This window comes from Phaenicophaeus curvirostris, chromosome 1, assembly GCF_032191515.1.
Source record: "Phaenicophaeus curvirostris isolate KB17595 chromosome 1, BPBGC_Pcur_1.0, whole genome shotgun sequence".
NCBI lineage: Eukaryota > Metazoa > Chordata > Aves > Cuculiformes > Cuculidae > Phaenicophaeus > Phaenicophaeus curvirostris.
In genome coordinates, this window is record NC_091392.1 from 89,646,075 (window position 1) to 89,673,537 (window position 27,463).

The 27,463-nt window shown below is 44.5% G+C and overlaps 3 protein-coding genes across 3 annotated transcripts in view; 1 reads left to right on the plus strand and 2 right to left on the minus strand.

Annotated features, from left to right (window-relative positions):
- LOC138726254 (apovitellenin-1) overlaps window positions 1–27,463 on the minus strand; it is a 187,945-nt gene that overhangs the window by 6,700 nt on the left and 153,782 nt on the right. The window lies entirely within an intron of this gene.
- Window positions 1,875–16,541, minus strand: ILDR1 (immunoglobulin like domain containing receptor 1). The gene is made up of 8 exons (XM_069849905.1): window positions 16,460–16,541; window positions 13,500–13,670; window positions 11,956–12,105; window positions 11,073–11,192; window positions 10,776–10,922; window positions 6,300–6,431; window positions 3,776–4,584; window positions 1,875–2,718 (listed from the first exon to the last, which is right to left on the minus strand). Exons 1-8 carry the CDS (start codon window positions 16,527–16,529, stop codon window positions 2,677–2,679), a joined length of 1,641 nt encoding a protein of 546 aa, XP_069706006.1. The 5' UTR covers window positions 16,530–16,541; the 3' UTR covers window positions 1,875–2,676.
- The window catches only part of CFAP44 (cilia and flagella associated protein 44), a 48,409-nt gene continuing 40,526 nt past the window's right edge, over window positions 19,581–27,463 (plus strand). Inside the window, 3 exon segments of the mRNA XM_069851951.1 lie at window positions 19,581–19,596; window positions 25,571–25,663; window positions 26,552–26,723. Coding sequence (XP_069708052.1) covers window positions 19,581–19,596; window positions 25,571–25,663; window positions 26,552–26,723 — 281 coding nt within the window.

Below are 27,463 nucleotides of genomic sequence, written 5' to 3' on the forward strand. Positions count from 1 at the left end.
TTTGCTTCCCTACTGGATAACCTAATCTGCTTCTGTCGCAATTTAAGAAGCTACAGACTTAAGGCTGAGATACAATCAATTTTCCCTGAAAAGTTTTGTTTAATGTTTTTATAAATATGAACAAAGTGACTGAAGAGGAGCTCAAGTATGATAAAGATAAAACTCTTCAGACTTCACACAGCACAAATTGTGTTCACACAATCTACAATTAGTCACCCTAGCTCAATTCTGGGGACTAGAGGAACAAATAAAGATGGAGGGCTCCATCATAGGATTTAAATTAAAAAGCACAACCTCTGCAGATTTTATGCTCATGCCACAGCAGGAAGCTTCAGCTGCTACTGTTACAGAGTCATATGGGTTTTCTTGCTGTGTGAGGGTGTACTTGCTCTTGGGAAAACTTGCTGCACACTTGTTGGCTTACACAGGCTTGAATGTGAAGGAAAGTGAACTCCTTCTCATGCAGCCATCTTGGGATCTCAATTAGTGTCTCAATAGATGATGGAGAAACGAGCAGCCCTTCCCTGAAACCTGGACATTTGGGCTGCATTGAGATGACAGGAAGGAGTTATCCTGCATGATATGTGGACCTATTGGTAGTACAAGGAAAAAGTCAAATTCCCAACCATGAATTCAGCTTCCAAGAGTAGAATCTGCAAGGCCCTAGGTATCTGCTAAGAGTCACAGAGGGCGATGCTTAAGTCAAAACAGCCGCAAGTTTTGGAAAAAATAGCCCCATATTATTTTCTGCCATTCCAATCATCATAAACTCCTCTTAACTAATAGAAGTACTAGCACATGATAGAAGAGAGGGTGCGTAAAATCCTCAGCATGTCATTAAATAAGAATAAAATTATTCACAGCTAGTGGCTGAGAAGTAGATTTAAAAGTGATACTGGCTTTGCAAGTTCTGTGAACACACTTAGTTCCCTATATTTGAGAAGGCCAGTTTACAGCATTCACAGTTTGAGTTTAATGCAGGCAAGGACTATGCATAATAAGGCCTTCCTTTCTTGAGTTCAGACTTTGGAGTTAAGTCTTTTAGCCCTTTCAGCTCTTTTTTTGTGCTAGCCCTCAACTGCTGGCAAACAGCCCCTCTGTCTTCAAAAAGTCAGCCTTGGGTTCTGAAACAAAAGTCAACCAGAGAAGACAGCAAGTCTTCCTGCTTTATCTCCATACACAGGAATTAGAAATAAGCACTGTCAGCCAAGAGACTGTAGGAGAATGAGCAATCTCTGTAGTAGCCTTTGGCTGACATCAAATATCCAGCTGGGAGTAGTTGCTCCCAGCGTGAAATTTCCCATCATTGTCCAAAGAAAAGAAAAAATGGAGGAGGGCAAAGTGAAAGTCTCTCCAAGTCAGTCTTCCAAGGCAAAGCATAAACACATCAGTAAATGGGATGTTAGAGAACAAATAGTAGCAAGTGTCCCATACAGCACTGGTTGGGAAATAAGCTAGGCAATACAGTCATTGATACTGGCCAATCTCTAGTGCCTCTGGGTTACAAAATAATTCACAAGATGCTCCAAAAGCTCCTTGACAACAGCTGAGTCTCTTGAATCCAAGAAGTGTCTTTGGTAAGCCAGTTTCCCAAGGAAGCATCCAGCATCTGGAGAACATCTCTTTTTCCAGTACAGTTTAAATGAAAACAGTGAAGGAAAGACATCAAGGAGAAATGGCAAGTTATTCTCCTTTGCAGCTGTTCCAAGGACATACAGAAATGCTGTGTTTCAGTTGCAAGATAGGACATGAAAACCCCCTGTAATCTAGCTGCAGAACAGATGCACCACACATGTGGAGCTGTTAAAAGTGTCAGGATAAAGATCAAGGACAATAGCAACAACGGTGACTGTAAGCCTTCTTCAGAGCCCTTAAGTTTACAAATAAATTCCAGTCTGGTTTTAAGGCTAGAAGTATCTTTTAAGGCACTGAGGTTTAAACTTTAAGTAAAGCTGATTGTTTCAGTCAGTATAGGGAACATGACCTGGCAGTTTGCAGACATGCTAGTGAGTGCTTGTTAAGGCAGTGAAACATCCTTCCAACACTGCGATTCTTCTGTTTGGGAGAAAGGCTTACAAAAGGAAGCAACTGCCTCAATCATGCTGGGCAGCCGGGCAGAAGCAGCAAACGTCATACATTCTGAAGCACAACAGAAGGCTGTAGAAAGGAGATGCTGTCCCTCCCTATGTCAGACTCCTAGAGGGCTGGATCCCATGACCTCCAGAGGCCTCTTCCAATCAAAATTATTCTACTGCCCTGTGATTTTACAAGTCTGTGATCATTGAGCTGTAATCCAGTAACTGGTGCGCAAAGCACTAGGCTCCTTGCAGTGCCAAAGCATCTGAAAAAGACAACTCATATCTCTCTTTAAGGACTGGGAATACACCATTTACCAAAAAAAAAAAATAATCTGCTGCTTCCAACAGAATGTTTTCAACATATCACATCCCATTGCAAACCTAATTTTCTAAATCACAGCAAGAATAAAAAGGACATACATATTACTTTCATGGGCCCTAGACAGATTCTTCAGAGCTGTAAGTCTAAGAAGAAGCTGCTTCATCTGTTTGGGTTTTTTTGCTGGTTGTCTATTCAATCAAAAGCAGCCATCTCAACACACATAGTAGAAAACCTAAGAGGAGTCCAGAGGGCATCTTAGTTCTTTTAGTACCAGCATTAAATGACAATGCTTCTTGCACTGTGGGAACTTCCTTTGTCCTGCAGAAGAAAATAAAAGATTCAAGAACAAGGAATTATGAATGCAAATCATATGTTTTCTTACCTCCTCTGAGCACCATGACAAAACCATTCCTACATATACACATTCCAGATGGGAGTAGAATTACACTTCCTTCCAAAACTTGGAAGGGAAAATGTTAACACGCAAAATTCAGCCCTTTGAGAAGACTCCTACCTGGTAAAATTCTGCATATATGTGAGAACGGACGCTTAACAATTTTTTTATTTTAAAAAACATCTTTTTTTTAAGGGAGAAATACACTGTCTAACTTGCACAGCAGCAATTGGATATGAAGCTTTTCACACTTAGATGCTACCTGAAATCTAGTCCCAGTATAAACTGACAAGATGAGCTGTGAACAATAGCTGTTCCCTGACCATATAATGCATGTTCAGTTCTCAGGAGTCCCAACAAGTGAGCCATTCTCTTCCACCTGGCCTGAAGGATCACACATTTCTCACCACTATGGCCACTCAAGATCTTAAAAGCCTGTTTCATGTAGCTTTAAGCATCTTACCTGGATGCTTCCTCACATGAACTATCTTAAATATATCACCAAGATACTACAAAAATCAAATGTTCGAGATGGGTAATGGGAGAATCCTGTACATGTTAAAAGAAATCAGAAGTAAACCAACGCCATAGAGGGCTGCAGAGGGATACTCAGTACTGCTGCCTCCTCTGGTAGTGCTTCCTCCCCAGGCAGTGCCAGGACAGCAGCTATTCTAACCCCAACAGAGAGCCCCAAATGGCTCTAGGTGGGGACGGGAATGAGAGAATATAACGTGTCACCCAATGTGGGACGTGCCAGGGGACCTACTTTATTTGATGGCTCACTGGCCCTGAACACACTATAGCCATGCAACACATCCGAAGGCAGAGGACTCAGCAGCCTCTTCATAAACAAGCTGTGCAGGGCACCCAGTGCCATCCATTTGAAAGACAACAAGCTGCAGCGAGTAACAAACATTCACTCTCACTCCCCAAAACCCACCTCTTCCCTTTGATGAAAAAGCAAAAAGGCAGCTGACTCACCGAACGTGTCCCTGCAATGTCTTTTTGCTTCTTGTCCCGACCTGGGATGACTTCTAATGAGCGATAACTGGGAGGCTTTTCTTCTGGCCAGTCCCGAGACTGGTGCCGCCGCTTGCGGTTTGTCATTGGAGGACAGATTTGTTCTTCTGAGGAGCTCCATGACCCCCGTCGAGAAGGGGGAGAGTAGCTGTGCCGCCGCTGACCTGAGTTGTTGCTCCTGCTGGTGTGGTGCTGGTAGTCCAGCCTCCCTGTAGGCTCTTGTCTCCTGCCACGATGGTGGCTGGAACGTTCCTTGGCCTCCTCTGGATAGTAACTAGAACTGCTGTCACTACTTTTGCCCCTTTCACTCTGGCGTGGGGGTGACACATCCCTTTTGGAGTGCGGGAGCCTGCCATTGTAGCCACCTGTCCTCAGCCTGTAATGATGGTCCTCTCGCTGCCTGTCCCAGGGCTCCTGACTGTAGCTGGAATAAGAATCCCCACTGGAAGGCAAGGGCCCCCTCCGGTTTTCCCTCTTGTCCTCTGCTACGGAGTCCCAGGGTCTAGTGGTGTGGGCAGCTCTCTGTGGCCGTGAGGAGTTGCTGCTCCCATGGATGGAGGAGATGTGGTTGGTGAGAGGAGGTGGCATGACCTCAGAGCCCAGGGAGGACAGCAAGCTGGGCTGCACAGCCTGACGCTGGTGGGAGGATGGCCGGAGCTGTGCCATGTTAAGGTTTTGAATTTCAGACTCCAGATAGTCCAAAACACCCTTGTTAGCGGAAAGCTGAGCTTGTGGCTGCACCAGTGGAAGACTGTTCTGCAGAGAGACATCTAAGGATAAAAGCACAAAAGAATGCAGCAAGTCAAAGGGACACAATAGAGAGGGCCCCTCTGCACTAATGATCCTGGCTGCATTGCTTTTGAACCTCTCTTCTCCTGCTCCTCCTCACTGGAAGTCTCAAGCAATGCAACCAGCACATCCAGAACACAAAAGGTAAGGTGCAAAGAGCAGTAACTAGTAAGTTGCAGTATGATCTGCCTACAGTTTTGGGCAGTACAGAGGTAAGAAATCAAAGTCATCTTAGCACATTTACAAATACAGATTTTGTATTTACAGAGAGGAACATCTTTTTTCCTACAGCATTGACAACAAATTTTATTTCAAAATATGAATCAATGCTGCTAAAGAAAAAGACATTTTTATATTTATGCACACACACATACACATATGTATAAATATAAATAGCAAACGGAGAAGTTTTTTCACTAGGAGACTGGTCCAGCTCTGGAACAGAACTTGCCTAAAGAAGTCGTGGAATCACGATTCTTGCAGGTTTCTAAGACTTGGCTGGACAAAGCCAGGGTTAATATTACGGAGATTCATGACAGTCCTGCTTTGAGCAAGAGGTAAGACTAGATGACCTTAGAAATACCTTCTACCCGACACCTCTAAAAAGCTGACCTGAGACAAATTTAAGGGAAAATTAAGCACAGGAGTTTCAAGAACTGTGAAAACACAAGCTAAGAAATTGCCTGAGGAATTTAATTGTCCATTGCCTGCCAGTATGCACATGGATTTCCTTAAGAAGACTCTGTGTATTCTGTCTTAAATCATGGTGGCCTAGTCACCACATCTTCCTAAGGAAAACTGTGCCCTGGCTAGGAAAAATGGTAACTGTAGAATTAACTAGTGGGCTAAAGATTAGGTACTCAAACATCTTGAACCTAGCAGTTAAGATGTTTGCAAACTATTTCTTCAAACAACAGTTAGGGCTCAACAGATATGGAGTAAATCTGTGACTGCTGTATAGTAACGAAAAGCTAATTTCAGATGAAAAAGACATTGTATTTATTTGAAAAGTAATTATGTTGAATTCCCTTATTTTCCTTGGGCAGTTAAATATTACTGGTAATAAGTTATTTTATTGCTTATTTCTCAAGGACTTCAGATACTCACTCCATCTTCCCTCCCCCATCAAAGTTACAAATAAATATCACTAATATGAGCAATTTTGGGGCAGAGCAACTGGAAAATTCTTCCCAGTTCATTAAAGAGTCCTTCACGTTTTGCTGCATGCAGGCTAGATCTGTTGCACAGAAGGCAGTTTGCCCTTAATCATTTGAAGACTAGGCATTTGATAAGAACTCAAACAAATTGCACCTCACTTGTCATGCCAGTTTTGGCTATAAGGAGTTGACCGTGACCAGCACAGCAAAACAAAGAGACAGTACCCTCTTCTTCCACATGAAGTGAGATAAGCTGGGTATATTTACCCTGCAGTTGCTGGGGTGTAGCACGGATATACCTCAGTTAGCATTAAACTACTTCACTCAGCACTGAGCCCAGCGAGACACATAAGGTGGATAGGCTCTATTTATCCATCCCCACAAGTCTCTAGTATGCTGAAGATGTAGCGGAGCTGTCATGATAGGAACATCTTTCTCTCTTTTGTAGCAGAGAATCTGAAGCCTCACTGCTGGATGTCCCGGAGCAGTTACTTGTTTCTTATCCAAATTTCCCTCTGAAATGATGCCCATGGTCTCACCTCGTTGCAGTAAAGGGTTCAGCATGTAAGAGGAAAGTTGTGAGTTCCTGTCACCACCTCCATAGAACATCTTGGGTGCCATCCAAGGTGCAAGTGCCTGAGCCTGCTTCATGAACCGATGCCGTTGCAGTACTGTAAAGAAAAAGAAGAAAGCTTACAGCAGCTATCCAAAGAGCACAGCTTGCAAACCACGTGACATGCTGATCGACAGACAAATGGATGTGATCAGGTATAGGAAACTGGCAGAAAGAAAAGCTCCCTCCACCCCATGACAAAGTTAAATCAGAGCACAGGAAATTCCAGTACGAAGTTGTACAGCTTCAAAAAGATACCTAAAACAGAAGAAAAAGGTTACTGCCCGACATTCAGGGTTCTGTTCCAGCAACTGGGAACAAATGGCACTATGACTAAGTACACGGCACATAACCAAATGCATGACTTCGACCTCCCTGTCATTATGAGTACAGTTGCAGAAAGGTGGGAAATAATGTTTGATACAGCAAGATATACCACACTGTTCTCTCTCTCCTAAAACCTTCAGCTCATCATTGGCTCATCTTTTGGCCTTGATTTACAACTAATCAAGACGTTTTTTTGCCACTTTCATGTAGTCTCTGTACGGATGATATCTTTCACACCGTACTCCATTCCCTCTCTGTTCCACAAATAGGGCATTCAACGGTGCATTGTCCATCTCTCTTTCTACTCTTTCAACTGCTCTTGTTGTCTGTCTGTAATTTACCTAAGCATGACTGCTAATATGAAATTCCTTAGGACACTGTAGTCAAACCTATGAACAAACTAAATTTCCTGTTCTCAGCAGCAATGTGCAGTGTGCCAAAGGAACAAACCCAGCGGACACTTCTCTCCCTCACTGCTTTTCCACCGCTGCTAACTCCAGACCCCTATTCATGGGGTCAGGCTCCAATTCCACTTCACTTTTTTCAGCACTTCTATCTCACCTCCCCTAAACAGACAACCTCACCATCCCCGTCTTTGACACCATCACTAAATGCAGCTTCTTATTTTGGAATACCCAAAAAAAGCCTTACAGAAATTTACTTCTAACAGACAATCAAAACTGAAGTTTACAAGCAAGAAGATTCTGCAGGCCCCAGACCTCATGAAGCCTGACTCTGCATGGTTTGTTCGTCATTACTGGGTGAAGCTTTTCTGCAATGGGGCCTTCGCAAATATTCTTTTATATGGCATCCCTGGAGTTTCAGAAGCAGTGGGCTTTTACTATAGCCTCTTCTCTGGTCAGGCATGAACGGAACATTCCTGATTATACAATTCAGGAGATAGAGAGAAATGTAAATGCCTTTGAGACTTTATCCCTCTGATAAATCTGGTTGAAGTTGGCTGATGAAATTAAACGCTATCAAAGGGAAAGAGATAGAGGATAGACAGACAGCACTGACTGCACAGAAGCCTTGCTTCTTTAAAAAAACAGGCTACAGCTAAGCTCCAATTAATTCTGTCCCCTGGCTTCACTTGCAGCAGGCAGCATTTAGACTGCATGGTCTTTGGGACTGAGGTATCCTTTTTGGGTGGCACTCCAGTTATTAAATATTCTCCTTTAGCTATTTCATTTATGTATAAAGAGCACCACTTGGAGCAAAACGGGGACTGACCATGTCTCTTGACACATCCTTCCTTCTTCCCACAGCTCTACAGCTCCACTTCATTTTCCACTCCAAACTCCCTCCCCCTGCTCAGTCTTGCTCTAACAAGAGTGAACTACAAGCCGGAAACTTTGGGCTTCTTAATCCTAATACTCTGATTTTTCTTCAGAGCGGTGTGACCTGAGGTAGCAGATTTCGAGCATTTTATGTCAAATTTGCTTGGATTTCCCCTCCCTCCCTCCAAGGGATTTCCCTCCAGTTTAAGTTTTAAACTCGGAGGAAGACAGAAAGAACAAAACTAGAAAGGATAAAAAGAAGGGAACGGCCTTATCTCCTACTGTCCCTTTCCTTCAGTTATCACCTGAAAATGTCCTAGAACCTCCTAAGTGCACATCCCTGGGTTTTCACCAGTCTTTGCCTCAGGAGTGAAAGGCCCAACAGCTGTGGGGATACCTACTTAGGGTTCTCCTGCTTGGGGTATGAAATCACTAGGACCAAAGTTCCTGTAATTCACTGATCTCTCCCTACAGCTGAACAAATGCAGAATTAGCCTTGGACTTCCTTCACTACGTTCATCCTGTCTTCCTTCCCCAGATACTTTGCCTTCAAATTTGAACTTGATATTTACTCTGGTTCCCCAGATGAAAATGGAAGCAAAATTACAGACTTTTTTCTTAAAGAGGACATAGTTATCTGAGGAAGGTCAGATTCACCCTAATTCCAAAACTCATATCTGCTATAAAACTTTGGCAGAATGTCATGTTCTTCTCTCCACTTACTCCCTGCTGAGAAAGGCTTTTCTTCACCTTTGACAGACTTTACAGCTGCTGGGCCCTTTATCCAATTATAAAATAAAATACTTTCCAACCTCATCAGACCCAAGTGCAAGTATAACCTATTTTGCACCAATTCATTAGTGGAGGAAGTCCACAGTAGAAAAAGAACGAATAAGAACCCAAGGAGGTCATAAGTATATTTACCATAGCTAGCTTTTCTCAGAGCTTTCCAGGGGGAATATAATTGCCTTGCTCCTAGGGCACGTTAATATTTCTGTACACCAATTCTGAACTACTCAAACAATGCACTTCTTTTATTACTAGGTTCAAAATCTTGTTACTTAATGACCTGACTTAAAACATCCAGAATTACCTTGCCTCAACGGCATCTATGACTGTTCAGCAGATCTAGGCTACCCTCTAGTGGACAACAATTGGGAAGAAGTCACTGGTACTCGCACCTTAACTCCAAAGATTTAGTTGCGGATTTCTACCTTCTCATCAGTTGTGTGGAACGGTTATTGCTCAGGATTGTGTTTTTAAATGTCCCTTATACCTATCTTCTTGTTTTTTTAAGGCCTCCAGTTCATTTCTTGGTGTGGAAAAAAGTAAGTGAGAGGCAGGATGAAGTGAAAGTACAGCAGAAGAAAGGAGCAGGCACAAGGATGCTTTGCAAAGAGATAAAGAGGGTAGGCAGGCAGGATGGAGGTTACAGCCACAGAATCCAGCAGCCAGAAAAGGAGGCTGAACTCATCCGTACCTTCCCTCATGAGCAGAGAGAGGTTTTGTGAATCCTGCAAGAATACCTCCTACTTATCCGCAACAGGAGGCAGGAAAGACAACAATCTGAAGTGTGCTATCACCTCCTACAGCACAGAAAAACATAAAAGAACTCAAACATATTCTCAAACCCTTTTTTAATGGGAACTTGGAAGCCTGGAGGTGAGTCTTACCTCTACCACCTCTCTCTCCCTTTATGGAAATGGACTTTTTACCAAATTTTCGCGGCCTTTTACTTTTACAAGTATGTATTTTACTTGCCAGCTTGTAAAGCCCCCAGGAAGTGTTTTGCTTTGGTTTTAGCAAATGAAAGGGACACTCTGTTCACTCTTAACAAGGGCTAGACAAATTAAACTTAAATCTAAAACTCTCCCAACTTACTAATACCCAAGCAATACCTAATAGCTCTTTTGCAGGTAAAGGGAAACTAGAAACACAGCTCCTTGTTCATAAATCCACTCCTTGTACCATCTTGGGAAGAACCTGTCGATTTCAGTGATAAATAAATATATTTTTTTCATTTTGTTCCTGTTAGATTGTGGAAACTATACGGTAGCTATTTCACCTCCTGTCCATACTAAGTTTCAGTTACGGGAACACAGAGGTTATGCAACCGTAGTAGTCAAAATAAAACACTGGGTTTACTAAGAGAACAGGGTCTGGCCGCAGAAAGAATCTTTCTTACAGCCAAAAACCATGCACAACAAAGTTTCTCTTGACCCTCAGAAACTCAGAATGCATTTACAGGGCTGATCACCAAGACAGACCATTTTTCTCCTTTCTTTCTCCTGACTTCTTTCCCCAAATTATAACAAACAAAACCTTTTTCTTGGAGAAGGAGCCACTCCTGAAAATAACATGAAGATAGAAAATTCCATTTTTAATGTAATTACCTCTCAGAGCAACACTCTAGAAGGTTAGGCCAGTTTGGAGAGTAGTAGCAAGGCATTTGCTTGCCTTCCTCACGCACACAGGCATATGAACCACAAGACAGGGAAGAAAAGTCCTGAGCTACTCATGCAAGGGATGTGATTATGCCCTGAACAACAGGAGAGATGTTGGCAGCAAGGTGTGGGTAGAGAGGAATTTCTGAAAGGAGACACAGAGGAACAAGATAGGCTACATGTATCCTAGCTCCACTCCTCAAAACTCAAATAGGAGTCACATTGGCCAAAGAAACATCTCAGACAATATGGATGATGAACTGGAGAGAGAAAGCAGAGCTCAGCAAGCTCTGAGTCAGGATTTTGTCTTCATACGAGCCATAAATGGATGCACGTTTGCTTAAATCTCACCTTCCTCATTACAGCAACACCGGGTTGGGCAGCAGACACATGGGACGTGGCAGCAGCAATACTGGGGGCAGCATTGGCACCAGCATATTCCAATCAGTGTAAGGAGAAGGAGGCCACCCAAAATGATGAAGAGTACTGTGAGCCAGTCTATCAGAAAAAGTAGGAGAGAAAGAGAAACATAACGTACCATGGCATAGTACATTACTGAGCACTTATCCACTGCTAGAGATATCTTGGGGTGGGGAGCAAGAGAACAGGAGATATCTGCCATCCAGAAAACAAACCACAAGCACTTACGGAGAACGATCAGCTTAACTTCTTTGTCCGCATCACCTGAGGTATCTCCTGGTGCTTCCACAGTGCAGTAGTACACGCCATGGTCCCACCACATGACCTCACTGATGACAAGGTCTGCCCCTATGGGAGAGGGACTGAGAGATTAGCAGGCTATTTGGGACTAACAGACTCCCAAAAAACCAAAAACTCTGAGCGACTTTCAAGTCTAAGAGGGCCCTCTGCCTGCAGGTGACATATAATACTGCATCTCCCCTCTTCCCAAGCGTAGCCATCGTCTTCAAGAAATCCCACTTTGAGCCCACCAAGAACTCCTGTTAAACAGTATCAACTGCCAGTTGCTTTTTCCTCTGTCTTACTGGAAGACAATGCTACTTAGAAGCAGGACTAGTTCTGTGTGCTAGAACTAGTATGCGACCAGCATGTGGCTGAGTGATGGATGTTAACAAATAGCCACTGCTGGCAATCCTGCTGGTTCTGGAACACAGATCACTGTCCCCATTACATCTGCCATCCCAATAAATCTTCCAGCAGTAGCAGCAGGTATTGCTTCAGGGACAGCAAGGAGCATATAATGCACCTGTACAACTAAGCAGTACTACTTAAGAGAAAGAAATTTTTTCTAGCCTTTGGGCTCCTCAGCTTACTTTTACGCTCTTCAGCAAAATGCTCAGACATCCTCAGACTAGCCTTAGCTTGCAGTGCCTCCAATACCCTTGGGCCAGGTGAGACAGGGCCCTTCACAACTCTTATTTCATTACCACCTCACAGAATATGTACGCTACAGATGACATCAGCCATATTTATGCTTCTCTTCACGTGGCAGGCCCAGATATTAGACAGTTACTGAGTTGGCTGGTAGGCCTGGGAGGTTCAAGTCACTTACGGTTCTGAATGGTGATCTTTCGTTGCTGGTAGTCAATGCCCAGCACAGGCTCCTTCTGCCCATATTTCTGGATGACAATGCGCACCTGTCGCTGGTTGTCATTGCAGTCAATAGATGGGTCTTGGCCAAGACCTAAACCAGCCTGGTATGCTACAAAGACATATCATCAGATAAGATGCCAAAAGTTATTTCAAAGGACCAATTTCTAACCCGTGTGAGTAGCTGAGAAACTCTTGAATGCATGCATGCACTTGCCTTGGTTCAGTAATACAAAGCATGGCTCCAAATGAGGAGAGGAGAGGGGAGGGGAATGGAGGACTTCAGGGCTGACCAGGTTGAAGTATATTATTAAGGGCATTGTTCAAATGTCTTTTAAACACTGATAGGTTTGAGGTATCAAACCACCTCTCTAGGAAGGTTGTTTCAGTGTTTGACCATCCTCTTGGTAAAGAAATGCTTCTTAATGTCCAGTCTAAACCTCCCCTGGTGCAGCTTTGAACCATTCCCGCACAGCCTATTGCTGGATACCAGGGAGATCAGCACCTCCCTCTCCACTTCCCCTCTGCAGGAAGCTGCAGAGGACAATGAGGTCATCTCTCAGCCTCCTTTTCTCCAAATTAGACAAGCCCAAAGTCCTTAGCAGCTCCTTATAAGACAATTCCTTCCAGTCCTGTCACCAGCTGTTGCCTCCCTCTGGACACATTCAATGAACTTGACATCCTTCTTAAACTGTGGGGCCCAGAACTGCACACGATACTCGAGGTGAGGCTGCACCAACACTAAATGTAGCAGGATCATCACCTCTCTTGTCCAGCTGGTTATATATATACCCACATCCCTGCAAGTGTTCAAGGCCAGGTGTGATGAGCCTTGGGCAGCCTGATCTAGTGGGATGTCCCTGCGCATGGCAGGTGGGTTGGAACTGAATGATCTTTACAGTCCCTCCCAACCCAAACTATTCTATGGTTCTATATAGTATTTGATACACCCCAGGATGCAGTTTACATTCCATCTTAACCATCTTAAACACTCCTAAATTAAGGCTGCACACACTAGCATGTCTGCACATGAAGTGCTGCCATCAGTACTAGATGTTATTACTTACAAGACTTTGTACCCTCCAAAATGCACGTGTTCTACTTTCTAAAATCAGTAATACTTGGTCACAGGTAGCGCCAGTGCTCCAACTGTACAGTCCCCCAGGGAATGATAAAGCCCACTTGTTGCAGGACCCTTGCCTTCAAACATGGTGAAGGATAAGGTGGGGCTGCCAAGACTGACACATGCCAAACATGGCTGAGCCTCTTTGCCTTCTGAGTAGATGACAAGAAGGACAAATGAGCTGCTAGGATTTCTACAGCGTCCTATCATAAAGACTTGACGCTGCAAAGGAAGTCACAGACATGACCTACGTTTTCTTGGACTACAATCCAACCTGGTCCGTTGGTAGGAAGAGGTCAAAAGCCTGTATTGCCCAGTAAATCTGTCTTCCCCTTTCTTTTCATTTGAAGAGGGATTCCTTGGAGGACAAGCCTGACACTTACAGACTGAGTAGTAGTCAAAGATGGGGTCCTTGCAGAAGGATTTGAAGCGCCAGGTCACCACCACGTCCTGCAGCTGTGCTGAGGTGCTATAGTCACACTTGAGGATGACACTGGCAAATAAGGTGGTATAACGTTCAACATCCTGCACTGTCACCAGCAAGGAGAGGCAACCTGCAAACGAGAATACAGAAGGCAGTCAGCCAGCAGGAACAGACACTGCATTGCAACTTTCAGTCTGCACCAGACAAACCACTGATGTGCATCTCTTTTGCCTTCATCCAGGACCTGCAACTACAGACCTCACCAGCCCCTCTGGTGAAGCTGCTCAGTTACAAATCCCAGTTAGAACCTGAGTCCCATCTTTCCCTGACAGAAAGCAGCTTGAGCCAGCTGCTCTGGCCTGCCTTGTGGACTGAATTATTTTCTCCAAAGCAACTGCTAGTAGCCATTACATAATATATCACCTGTTGCTCTCCTTCTGCATGGGGAAAGCTGTCCCTCCAAGCTGGGGGAGATAAATCGTTGGGCCCCAAAGCACACAGGCTGGGACTGCTTTGCTTTGCCATCCTACAGCAAAGTTCTGCAGTGCCATCCATTCATAAAAACACCAAAAGAATTTTTTCAAGGTCTCACTAAAACAATCATCAGAATGTTACCTAGTGGCGAACAAGAATAAACCAATACAACTTTTGAGCTGCAGCATTAGAGTTGAACTTGACCTATTTGTTGCCACTTCAGAACAACACGTTATCAATTTCCATTTTTCTTCCTTTTTAATGAAGGTATTGTAATGTACATTTAGAATTCATTTATAAGAACCTCACAACACTTTCCATCCAAGCAGCTGCACCTGGTGAGGAAGGCTTTACAAAGTCTCACATAAGCTATACTTTATTTTAGCCACACTCTTGACACATCTCTATCTTATTTAAACTTTGATAATACAGTAAATGGTGCTTGTCATTAACAATAGTGAAGTTATCACCAGTGGCCTTCGATAAGGCAGCACAAACAGTACGGAGCAAGCGTGGGATGCCCTGTTTGGAGTAAACCCTAGAGAACAGGGCAGGCAGTGCTATGCTAGTTGCTTCTCAATTTTTCATCACGTATTCAAAGACTTTCCCTATGCTACATGCTTTGAGGATGCCAGAAGGGGAACAAGGGGCTATGTAGTAACATCAGGATCACAATTGCAAGCATCATTCTTTCAGTGTCCTCTTAGGCTTCAGCTCCATGGCACAGGCTTGTCCAGCTTCCACTGGGTGGAAAACATGCTGCAGAGGTGCAACACTGCTTCAACAACTGATTCTCCAGCAGGACATTGCCCATGGAGTACGTGCTCAGTTTCTGGTTTGAAATGGACTCTTGGACAGCCACTCTAAGCACTGGCAGAGCAAACTCATTTGCCTTAAAAATATCACACAAACACAGCAGACCCGGGTACAGTCTGAGTCCAAGGTTTTCCCAAAAAATAAAACGTACACACATGCACTTAGAAATACCAGCAGCTGCATGGACTGCTAGCAAACCCAAGGATCTCTATTGCAATACTGTAGACAAGGCAAAGGCAAAACTGGTGACAGGTAGTTACCTAACTACACTGTAGCTCAATACACCTTGTTTCAGCTTTCATTGTGAAACAGCTGGACCACAGGATCCTACTGCAGGAGCTCACACAAACCCAATCCAACATACAAACTCTCAAGACTGGCAAAACCTTGATCTCACTGGCGATCAAATTAATTGCCATATCAGTTCTGACCTGTTGAGGCTCACAGGTGCAGAACCAGATTTTCCATGAGCTTCCTACAGTAGCAACTCTCAGGTGAGATGCTCTTTATGAAAGGGAGAACAGACGTAATGGGAAGAGTATGAACTAAAAGGTAAGTTCCTTATTTTTTTAACAAGGTTCCCACTGGAGGACACTTGGATGTCTCTACCTGATGTTTCATACCAACCTCCTCCAAGAAAATGAAGAAGTTATGAAATTAAGGCCAGATCCTAAACTTGGACTACATTACTTCACTGTGTGCTGCTATCCTTATATTGGTTGGAAAGAAAATATCTGAACTCTACCAACCCAGTAAGTTACTGCTACCTCAGACCTAAGGCTTTGCATCGAGGACACTGTCCTTCTGGGCCAGTGAAGCCAGGTTTTACCTAGAACATCAGGCAGGAATGTGGCTGTTAAGCAGGACAGTCAACAAGCACACCCCCACGGTCTGGGTTTGGTTTTTTTGTTTGTTTGGGGCTTTTTGTTTGTTTCTTTTACCGTTTCTCCGTGAAAAACTGAACTTCGGTACTCGAAGCAAAGACCCAGGCATCCAAGAAGCCAAACGATGATTATATTTCCTACAGGAGATCAGAAGGAATCAGGAAACCTAAGAAGCTCGGCAGAAAGGACCCGGCTGGTGGACACGGAGGTGAGTTCCTCCTCTCCACACAGGCTTGTATCTGGCAAGTGTGGAAGCGCTGCAGCCACCCCGGGTCCCCAGAGAGGCTGGGGCTGCCGAGGCAGCAGCAGAGGCTGGGGTGGGACCGGCCCAAGGAGAACCCCCCGTATTTGCGCTCTGGCCAAACCAAGGCTGCCGCACACGAGGAAGCCGGCGGACACTTCCTCCTGCCGCACCTAGGGCTGTGAGGGACCTGAAAGATCATCAAGTTCCAACCCCCCGCCATGGGCAGGGACATCCCACCAGACCAGGCTGCTCACAGCCCCATCCAACCTGGCCTTCAACACCTCCAGGGATGGGGCAGCCACAACTTCCCTGGGCAACCTGTGCCAGGGCCTCACCACTCTCATGGTGATGAAATTCCTCCTTATGTGGAGTCTAAATCTTCCCCTCTCCAGTTTACACCCCTTCCCCTTTGTCCTACCACCACAAGCCTTTAGGAGTAGTCCCTCCCCAGCTTTCCTGTAGAAGTCCCAGGGCAGGGGAGGGAGAACCCCCCACACTCACCGGCCGGCAACCCCGCCAGCAGCAGCAGCAGCCCCGCCGCCCGGCCGCGCCCGAGCAGAGCCAGGGCCATGGCGCTGCCTCCTCCTCCTCCTCCTCCTCCGTCCGGGGACCAGCGACGGGCCACCCCGCCGCTCCCACAGCGCCTCCCCTTCCCGTGGCACCTGCCCGGGGATGGGACGCTGCCCGCCCTCCACGGGGACCGCCTCCCGCCGCACCTGCGCCCCCGCCGGCTGCGGGAAAACGTGCTTGTTTGTGGGGGAAAAAACCAACCAACCAACCAAGCAAACCCCGTGCAGACAGGTGTGGGTGGAGGGGCGGGCGCGGGAGGGCCCTGGGAAGGAGCACGACGGCAGTGGTGCCCGGCATCTTCTTCCCGGTGCTTCACCAACACCTTGAAAACACCAGGGAAAATATCATAGAAGGGTTTCATAGAATCATAAAATGGTTTGGGTTGGAAGGGACCTTAAAGATCATCCAGTTCCAATCCCCCTGCCACGGGCAGGGACACCTCCCACCAGCCCAGGCTGCCCAAGGCCCCATCCAGCCTGGCCCTGAACACCTCCAGGGATGGGGCAGCCACAGCTTCCCTGGGCAACTTGTGCCAGGGCCTCACCGCTCCTGTCATGAAGAAATTCTTCCTTATGTCTAGTATAAATCTGCCCCTCTCCAGTTTATACCCCCTGCCCCTAGTCCTATCACCATAAGCCTTTGTGAACAATCCCTCTCCAGCTTTCTTGTAGCCTCTTTCAGATACTGGAAGGTCGCTATAAGATCTCCTCGGAGCCTTCTCTTCTCCAGGCTGAGCAAGCCCATCTCTCTCAGCCTGTCCACATACAGGAGGTGCTCCAGCCCTCTGATCATCTTTGTAGCCCTCCTCTGGACCTGTTCCAACAGTTCCATATCCGTCTTATATTGAGGATTCCAGAACTGGACACAGTACTCCTGATGAGGTCTCACAAGAGGGAAATAGAGGAGCAGAACCACCTCCCTCAACCTGCTGGCCACGCTTCTTTTGATGTAGCCCAGGATATGGTTGGCCGCCTGGGCTGTAAGCGAGCATTGCTGGCTCATGTTGAGCTTCTCATCAACCAAGGAACTTCACATCGTTTGAGTTGGAAGGGACCATAGAGGTCCTCCAGTTCCAATGCCCTTGCAGTGAGCAGGGACACCTCCCACTGTATCAGGATCCTCAAAGCCCCATCCTGTCTTGCCTTTAATTTTTCTAGGGATGGGGCTTCTACTGCCTCTCTGCACAACCTTTGCCAGTGCCTCACCACCCTCAGCAAAACAATTTTCTTCCTACTATCTAGTCTAAACTTCTAATCTGAATCTAATCTAATCTGTTCAACCTGGTGAAGAAGAGATTGAGGGGGGGACCTCATAGCAGTTTACTGCTTCTTCACGAGCGTAGAAGGAGGAGCTGATTTATTCTCTCTGGTGACCAATGGTAGCACCCAAGGGAATGGCAGGAAGATACGCGGGGGAGGTTTAGGTTGGGTGTTAGCAAAAGGTTCTTGGCTCAGAGGGTGGTGGAGCTCTGGAACAGCTCCCCAGGGAAGCAGTCAGGGCACCAAGCCTGGCAATATTTCAGAAGCATTTGGACAACACCCTCAGATACATAGTGTGAATGTTGGGGTGGTCCTGTGCAGAGACAGGAGTTGGATTCAATGACCCTTGTGGATACCTTCCAACACAGGACATTCTGTGATTCTGTAAACTTCTCCTCTTCTAGTTTAAAACCATTACCCCTTCTCCTATTGCTACAGGCTCTGCTAAAAAGTTTTTCCCTGTCTTTCCCCCCTTGACGTATTAAAAGGCACAATAAGGTCTCCTTGGAGTCTTCTCCAGGCTGAACAACCCCAGCTCTCTCAGCCTCTCTCCACAGGGGAGGTGTTCCAGGCATTTGATGATATCTGTGGCTGTCCTCTGAACATGCTCCAAGAAACCTGCAGAAAGTTTAGGGAATTATTTTTATTTTCCCACTGAAGTTTTGAAAACATCACAATGGTGACTTAAGGTGACATTGCTTTTTAAACCTCCCCACTCACCAGCCGTTCTAGTTTCTGGTGGAATCGGAGAGGGAGTGTGTGGTGGTGTGTGTGTGTAGGGGGTGTATATCGGGGGTGAGTGTGTGTGTGGAGGGTGTCTCTGTGTGTATTGGGGAGGGGTGTAGGGGTGAGTGTGTGTTTGGGACATGAGGGGTAGATGTGTGTGTGTGTGTGAGGAGTGTGTGTGTGTGAGGGGACGGTGGGGAGGTGGTTGGGGGTGAGGGTGTGAGTGTGGGCGAGGTGTGGGGGATGGCAGGTGTGAGTGGGGAGGGTGGGGGGTGAATGGGATGTGTGAGAGGGTGCATGTGTGGGGCGTGCGGGATGCGGAACAGGATGGGGGGTTGTGTGTCTGTGTTTGTCTGTCTCTGTCTATGAGTGTGCCTGTGTCTGTGTGTCTCTGTGAGTCTATGTGTGTTTGTGTGTGTCTGAGTGTCTGTCTCTGTGTGTATCTCTGTGCGTCTGTCTGTGTGTTTCTGTGTCTGTGTGTCTCTGTGTGTCTGTGTGTGTATGTGTGTGTCTCTGTCTCTTTGTCTATGTGTGTCTGTTTCTGTGTATCAGTGTGTCTGTGTCTCTGTGTCTCTGTGTGTCTCTGTGTGTGTGTCTGTATGTGTCTGTATGTGTTTGTGTGTATCTGTGTGTGTCTGTGTGTTTCTGTGTCTGTGTGTGTATGTGTGTGTATTTCTGTGTGTTTCTGTGTGTCTCTGTATGTCTCTGTATGTCTGTGTGTGTGTCTGTGTCTCTGTGTGTGTCTCTGTCTGTGTGTGTTTGTGCATGTGTCTGTGTGTCTGCATGTGTCTGTGTCTGTGTGTGTGTCTGCGTGAGTCTGTATGTGTTTGTGTGTCTCAGTGTGTGTGTGTGTCTGTTTGTGTATCCTTGTCTCCATGTCTGTGTGTCTGTGTGTCTCTGTCTGTGTCGGTGTGTCTCCGTGTGTCTCTGTGTTTGTGTCTGTGTGTGTGTCTGTCCGTGTGTGTGTCCATGTGTCCGTGTGTGTGTCCGTGTGTCTGTGTGTCCGTCCTTGTCCCCGCTGTCCCCGCCCCGGGCCCCGCCGTTGCCTGGTAACCGGTGACGCCGCGATGGCGGCGGCCCCAGGTAAGGCGGTGCTGGGGGCTCAGCGGGGTTCAAGGACCCCTCGCGGGGTGCCCTGCATCCCCCTTTACTATCCTAATGCTGTGACACAGGGATGTCACCCCCCCTGTCTTTCCCTCCCCCCACACTCCCGCCTTATCGAGGCCTTTTCCCGGTGTCCAGGTGGAAGGCAGCCTTGGAAAAGCATGAGGCTGAGACAGCTGGGCTGGCACCTCTGGAAGGACAGTGCCACCGCCCTTGGGCACTCGTGGGACCAGGCTTCCCACAGAGAGGCTTTCGGAAAATACAAGGCTTTATTCCCACATAGAAGCCTAGCTCAGGAAAAATGAGACAGGGATGGATGGACTAGGACCAGTGCCGTTTAATATCCTGATCAAGACATTGACAGCGAGATGGAGTGCACCCTCAGCAAGTTTGCAGATGGCACTAAGCTGAGTGGTGTAGTTGCCACACTGGAGGGACAGGATGTCATCCAGAGGGACCTGGACAGGCTGGAGAAGTGGGACTGTGAGAACCTCATGAGATTCAACAAGGCCAAGTGCAACGTCCTGCACCTGGGTCGGGGCAATCCGCAGATTCAATACAGGATGGAGGATGATGTGATTGAGAGCTGCCCTGCAGAGAAGGACTTGGGGGTGCTGGTCAGTGAGAAGCTCGATTCAAGCCTGCAATGTGTGCTCGCAGCCCAAAAGGCCAGTCATATCCTGGGCTGCATCAAAAGTGTGGCCAGCAGGTCAAGGGAGGGGATTCTGACCCTCTATTCCTCTCTTCTGAGACCATATCTGGAGTACTGTGTCCGGTTCTGGAATCCTCAACATAAGAAGGATGTAGAAGGGCTACAAAGATGATCAGAGGGCTAGAGCACCTCTGCTGTGAGGACAGGCTGACAGAGTTGGGCTTGCTCAGCCTGGAGAAGAGAAGGCTCCGAGGAGATCTTATAGCGACCTTCCAGTATCTGAAAGAGGCTACAAGAAAGCTGGAAAGGGACTGTTCATAAGTGCTTGTGGTGATAGGATGAGAGGCAGTGGGTATAAACTGGAGTTGGGCAGATTTAGACTAGATATAAGGAAGAATTCCTTCACTGTGAGAATGGTGAGGCACTGGCACAAGTTGCCCAGGGAAGCTGTGGCTGCCCCATCCCTGGAGGTGTTCAGGGCCAGGTTGGATGGGGCCTTGGGCAGCCTGGTCTGGTGGGAGGTGTGCCTGCCCATGGCAGGGGGGCTGGAACTGGATGATCTTTAAGGTCCCTTCCAACCCAAACTATGCTATTATTCTGTGATTCTGTGTTCCACAGTGGAATGGATCATCCCATACTTCCCTACCTGCCCCTTTGCCATTCCTGGCAAAATCAGTCCCACTGTAACAAGATGCTTCTGCTTCTCCATGGCCTTTTGCTGGTGGAACGTAGTCTTGGAAGAGCATCAGGCTGAGGCAGCTGGGCTGGCACCTCTGTGGAAGAACAGTGCCGACACCCTTGTGCACTCATGGCTATGTGGGACTGGGCTTCCTACACAGAGGCTTTCAGAAAATACAAGCCTTTATTCTCACATAGATGCCTAGCTCAGGAAAAGTGAGACAGGGATGGATGTTCTGCAGCTAAGATGGACTATCCCATGCTTCGTTTGTTGGCTTTGCTTTACCATATGTGAGGCGGTTAATTTTATTGTCTCTTGCATTTGTAGCACTACTCTCATGTTTGTTTCTATGATTTCCCTCCATACCGTAAGTTAATGAGTAACTGCGGTGATGTCACCTGCTCTCAGTTTTTGCTCAATAAAAACCTGGTAACCTTTATTCACAAGACAGACTTAGACACTGAAACTTTCTTTTGCTTGCATAAGACAGAGCTAAGGCAGCTGAGTCATACCGAGTATACTTTAGTGATAAGGTTGTAAATCAGAGTTTGGTTCTATTTCTCCTCATTTTATAGGGAAATATTTTGAATGTGTGCAACATAGGAACAGAAAGGTTCTAATCAGCACCCTCCTGTCCACTTCTTTTCTCTCTCTGATGGGGAGGACAATAGAAAGACAACAGGGCTATGACAAAGATGATGCATCTGGATCCTGCTTTATAGCTTTATTCCTGCTGTCTCACTCTCTGACTAGTAAATATTTTATATGCTTAATTTTCAGTGCTGTGAGAATTGGTATTTTGTGTTACTCTCCTCGCTCTCAAGTCTTCTAGCTATTGTCAGAGGCAGCAGTATTCTCTATTATGACAAATTACTTCTTTCAGATTTTGGGTTGATGGCTTAAAACTAATTACTATTACTCATTTTGTATTAATCCTGACTGGCAATGATACACAGACAATGCTTGATAGCTATGCCTGGCTTACACTTGGACATTTTTCTTTGTGCATAGAAGCACTAAAAGACTTAATTTTTTTTCTGAATGAAAGTAAGTTTTGTGGAACTCCACTGTTTGCCCACATTGTGCTCATGCAAGGGGAGGTAAGATGTAAAATGTAAGATGACAGAATACAAAGAAAGTGGTGTCATCTCAGTGAATTTGCTTATCTGTTAGCAAATAAATCCTATTTGGTTTAGTTATCCTGTATTTTGAATAAATTAGACAACTAACTGCGATGAGAAATCTCTTAATGTCCAAATTTACTGAGAGTTTTTGAGAAGCTTCTATATATAAGGGTTCTGTGTGGCAGCAAAATTGCTAAGAAACATCCTAGATTTGAACTAACTGAAAGAATGAAGTGAGGGTTGCCTTTCAGAACATAGCTAAGAGGAAGGCAAGTTGAAAGAAAATGGTGCATGACTGAATTCACACCTTGTAGCAGCGGCCACTGAAACAAAGAAAATGTTAATTCACTCCTGAGTTAGTTCTTGAAAACTAAATGGTGAAATTGATGTGGATCCAAATAGTGTTTCAGGTCAGTATCTCGAATTACTAGGGGTAGGGAGGGAAAAATAATACTGTCCTGGTCAGGCATATTGTATAATTAGGGCTCACAAAAATGTCTGGTTGCCAGCTCGAGGTTTTCCCCCACTTCACACCAGTTCTACTTACCACTGTCTTAGTTTTCAGCATTAAAAGCCTTATTCTAACTTATTCAGGGAAACTCTCAAAAAATACAGGAAAAGAAAATCAGCATTGAGAGATGCATACCTTTGTCATGGTGACCCTACACAAAAGTTTTCTGGATCAGACAGCCCATGAAATCCAGGATCTGCAACTAGAGTAGGCGTGTTTCCGACCTTGAGCCTCCTCATAGTCTTTATATTCAAAATTTTTTTGGGGCACACCGCTCGAATGCCATCAGAATAATGTGCGCAGTGAACATTGCGACAGTTACCTTTAGGTAGAACCCAGAAGTCAATGCAGGCGGATATGTTCATACCCTCTTTCAGCCTGAAGCATTTTTGCAGATAGAAATTAATTTATAATGAAAAGTATGATAGTCTTAATTTTTAGAAGATAGATGATTGCTAATTAGTTACAATAATATGAGATTTTAGAGCACTTTTCTCTATGGGTATCAAAACACTTTGCTAAGATGGGTAAGTATTATTATCTCATTTTTCATGAGGGATAACTGAGACAGCCAGAGGTGAAATGGCTGATACAAATTGTACACATCATTACTGGGTTTGGAATTAGAATTCAGGTCTCTGAACACTCCACTCTATATTTACGCAACTACTCTGTAACTATTTTTTGAACTTCAGTGATATCAGTTCTGCCATCCCATTACAAACTCATGAATTTCATTTAAATATATTGAGATATGTTGCAATTGTTTTCTTTTGATTTATTTTCTTAATGTAAAACTTTCTGCATGTCTTATTTCCAAGATTTTTCAGCATTCCCGAGGGGTGAGAGCTCATTTTAATTCTTAAATGAATTAATGCAGGGAAGTCAGAATCTGGCAGAGACTCAGACCTTTGGATGAAGATTGAGTAAGGCAGGTTGACTACATAATGACAAGAGTGATGCCTACAGTATTTCTTCACCCTCACCTTCACTCTGGTGAATGGCATTCTGTTTGGACACTTTACCTTGCCTGAAATACCTGAAAAGTCTGAAATGCCTCAAAAGATCTTTTCCCAAATGGATTCTGATCCAAAGACAAAACCAGTAAATGCATTTTTAGAGACCTTTTTCTTGGTACCAAAGTCAGGTGTACACATAAAGAGGGTTGTTTGCATCCTGCCTGTAATTGTTATTCTGAATATTTAGGCATCTTTACACTCAGCTTCTGAATTTTCTGATTTCTGATACTATTTTATGGCTGCAGTATTTGTACAAAATTGCTCTGATGTTCATTTTGAGGTGTTTTATTAGGAAATGGAGACCATATTTGAAATCAAAAGGCAGAACAAATTTTGAATAAGAGCAATGCTTGTGATTTTTTTCTTCTTTCAGAGACATGCTGCTGAGGGGCATGGTTTAGTGTTTGATAGGAATGGTTGGACTCGATGATCTGGTGGGTCTCTTCCAACCTGGTTATTCTATGATTCTATGATATGATTGTATGATTTACATAAATGATCAATGTGTTCATTTTTTATGTGAAAAACTTTGTACATTTCCCAGTCTAGAGGACAATAGTAATAATTAAAATTGTAGCTCTCTGAAAATGGTAATCTGAAAGCTGAAAATTTGCTGGGGTGTGTTAGCTAAGCTTTTTTCTTTTCCTTGTGTTAATTTTATTAATTTGCATTCCATGAATATAGAATGTTTTGAAGAAAGTCCTTTTTTCTTGACAATTTATCTCTCCTGCTTCTCAATTCAAGACATGAGATAGTCTGAGAATGTCTATCCCCCAACATTTTTGTGAAGTTCACCAGAGAGGTGGAAGAATAGCCTCGTTGTATCAAAATCAGATTTCCCTCTAGTATATTAAAGAGAAGCCCACAACATGTAAATCTGTCTCCAGCTTCCCGTTATGCAATATTTAGTCTTTCTGTAACAATGTACACAGAGCCCAGAGTCCAAACACTTGAACCGACAAATTCACCCTAAAAATGATCACAGATGTTTGGGTTATCCATGTTTGTAGTGTACAAGCAGAATGCAAATATTGTCTTTGGGAATCTTAAAGTGTTTAAGAGGAAAAGAAAATGGTCTAAATGTCAGATGAAGGCAAAAATCCTAAAACTACCTCTTTACCACTACCAGATAAAGAGGACATGCCATCTTTTGTGAAGGAGCAGGAGGGAGCTGATGAGTAGCCAGCAGAAGGTGCACAGGTAGATCATAGAATCATAGAATAACCAGGTTGGAAGAGACCCACCGGATCATCAAGTCCAACCATTCCTATCAAAATTCCTATCATGGTGGTGTCCATGAGCATTTCCTGCCATTGCACAGTGATTTCAGTACTGAACCTACAGTAGCTTCTGGCTTCTCTCACCGCTCACCCCTTCCTTACTAGTTGGACGTTCATTGTTGGTTACTGCTCTTGATGTTTCCAAATTTCATTTTGACTCTGGTCAAAGATGACACATTCCAGTGAAGTTCTGGGCTGACCTTTGCATTTGCAGTTCCCTCTGTCCTACTTAACTCTGCCAGTCTCTTTCAGTCAGAGACTTGTATTTCTCTTTTTAACACTGTTTTCTTCTTGAAATGCCCATTAAGTGTCTATTTCAGATGTTCTGTGTGTCATCTAACCACTAGATCTAGGCAGCATGGGTGACAAAATCCACTAGTGAGTCTCCTGTGGAACTTTGGAAGGATTTTCAATGCTTATATTGGTGCATTACTTCCTGTATCTATTTGATCTTCCCATTTTACCTTTTCCATATTAAGGTATGTTTATTTCCTTCCCTTAAGTTTTAAAATATGATTTTTTGAAAGCAAATTTCTCCCTACACTTAATACTAAATAGCAGGAAGTTGGGCAGAAGGGACTTTTTCTTAGTCTTACAGGACTATGTATTTATTTTTAACATGGCATGTATGAGCAAACTAGTCAAAGGAATTCATACCTGAAAGAGTAATCTCAATTGTCCTTTGCAGAAGAAAGCAAAACCAGTCTTCCAAAGGAATCACCAACTGCAGAGGAACAGGAGGAAGAAATGGAGCAAGTAGAATCAGACAATGAGAGCATTGGTGAGTACTACTTTCTACTGAGGAAATATTGGCATGACCTTAAAAAAACCACTGCTTTCTGGTTTTCAGTTTTTCACTGTTGTTGTTATGAACATCATCTCAGACCAATGCCATTGAGTTACAGTTATTGATTTTCCCTCCTCCCTTTCAGCTGGCTTACCTTGTGTACCTCATTTTGCCCTTTCTCCTGCCTGGCCTCTGACTCCTTTGGTTGTTTTTCGTAAAACACCTAGGAGAGAAAAAAAATCCAGACAGGATGAAAAACTTACAAAACAGGTAATGGGGATTTGGTCTGAGGTATTAAATTGATAAGTACTTTTAACAAGTGTTCATGACTGATTTGAAGTCAAGTTGATCATATTCTGTATTGGAGTCCAGCAAAGAACTACATTGGGTCACAGATTAGCAGTATGCCTTTTTGAGGACAGTGGTATCTTATGATGGTCTTACTAACGGTATTTTTACCAGTTGTGTGGTGTAATGATGTGTATTCAATAGCTACTGAAAACAGACACTTTAAATTTTACTTCGTTTCTAAAACTGAGGAATAAGTACCAAGCAAAGCTGAATTGAACTACTTCAGTAGGTGTTGAGCTTTAGAATCAATGTTTTTAAAACACTCTCAAAATTTTTCTTTAAATTCTTCAGTTTTGAATATTCACAGTAAAGTTTTTAAGAGCTTGAGGGAGCGCCGGTTGCAGACTGTTCCAGGACAAGATGTTACTAAGACCTAGTAATGCTTTTTTGAACTATGAAGTGCCTATTACTCTGTTAAAGGAGGCGAGGAACGTGTGAATCCTTTCCTTTTGCAGTTAGGTGCAAATGTCAGCAAGGAGCTGATATATAGTGAATATAATTTTTCTTTTTGTTTCTACTTCTGAGGTGCAGAAGGTGATTTGGAAGAACAAGATAGTGGTGAAGTTCCCTCGAAGGCACAAAAAAGCCCTGAGAAGGTAGAAAAGAAAATCTCAGAAACTTTCTTCTATAACTATGAAGATATATGTTCACGGCCATTCGTCACTGAAGACTCAGGGATACCAATTAACCTTCTTACTCTGAAGTATCCTTTCCATTGAGGCTGTGCAAATTTAAAGCTAAGGATATTTAATACATGTTCTTAAAATTGTACTTGTCTAATTTGAAGTAGCCTATGTGGCATAAGTGAGATACCTTTGGTTGAGACACAGATAAGAACCCTGACCAGTTGTGGTTCTTGGTGAATTTAAGCTTAAACATCGCCTTGACCTTGAACATTTCTTATCGGGCATATTTTTTACTAAGTACTCTTGCAGAACTGGATTTTGGCCAAGTTAATGTGACTAGATAGAAGACTAGCGTAAGAATATCCCTTGTGAATCCCTCTGTGTAGCCATGCTGGTGTTCCCCAAGAAGCTGAGGGGAGGACAGGAAAAGAGCAGCTCTGTACCTTGTACTTCCTCACAGAACTGCTAAGGGAAAGTGGGGAAGAAATCAGGCAGATCTGTAGCCTGCTGCTCAGAAGATCTAAACTAGAAGAATGAAGGAAGTGATGCCCATTCATCAGGAGCTAAAGTTTCTTGCCAGGTATGATCAAGTAGGATATGATATGTGACTTTCAGAAGAGCTGGTGTTTTTCTCTGCAGGCACAGTCAAGTTACTGCTGAAGACTATTCTATTTTCCCTTCTCTACATCTGCCTGTAAACATTTGGGAAGTGAGATTGAGCATTTCCTTGGTGTGATCTCTTAAACAGTTCCTAGTAATCTGAAGTACATCTCTTAAATTTTGTTTGAAAAGAGAACACTTATAGAATATGAATTCC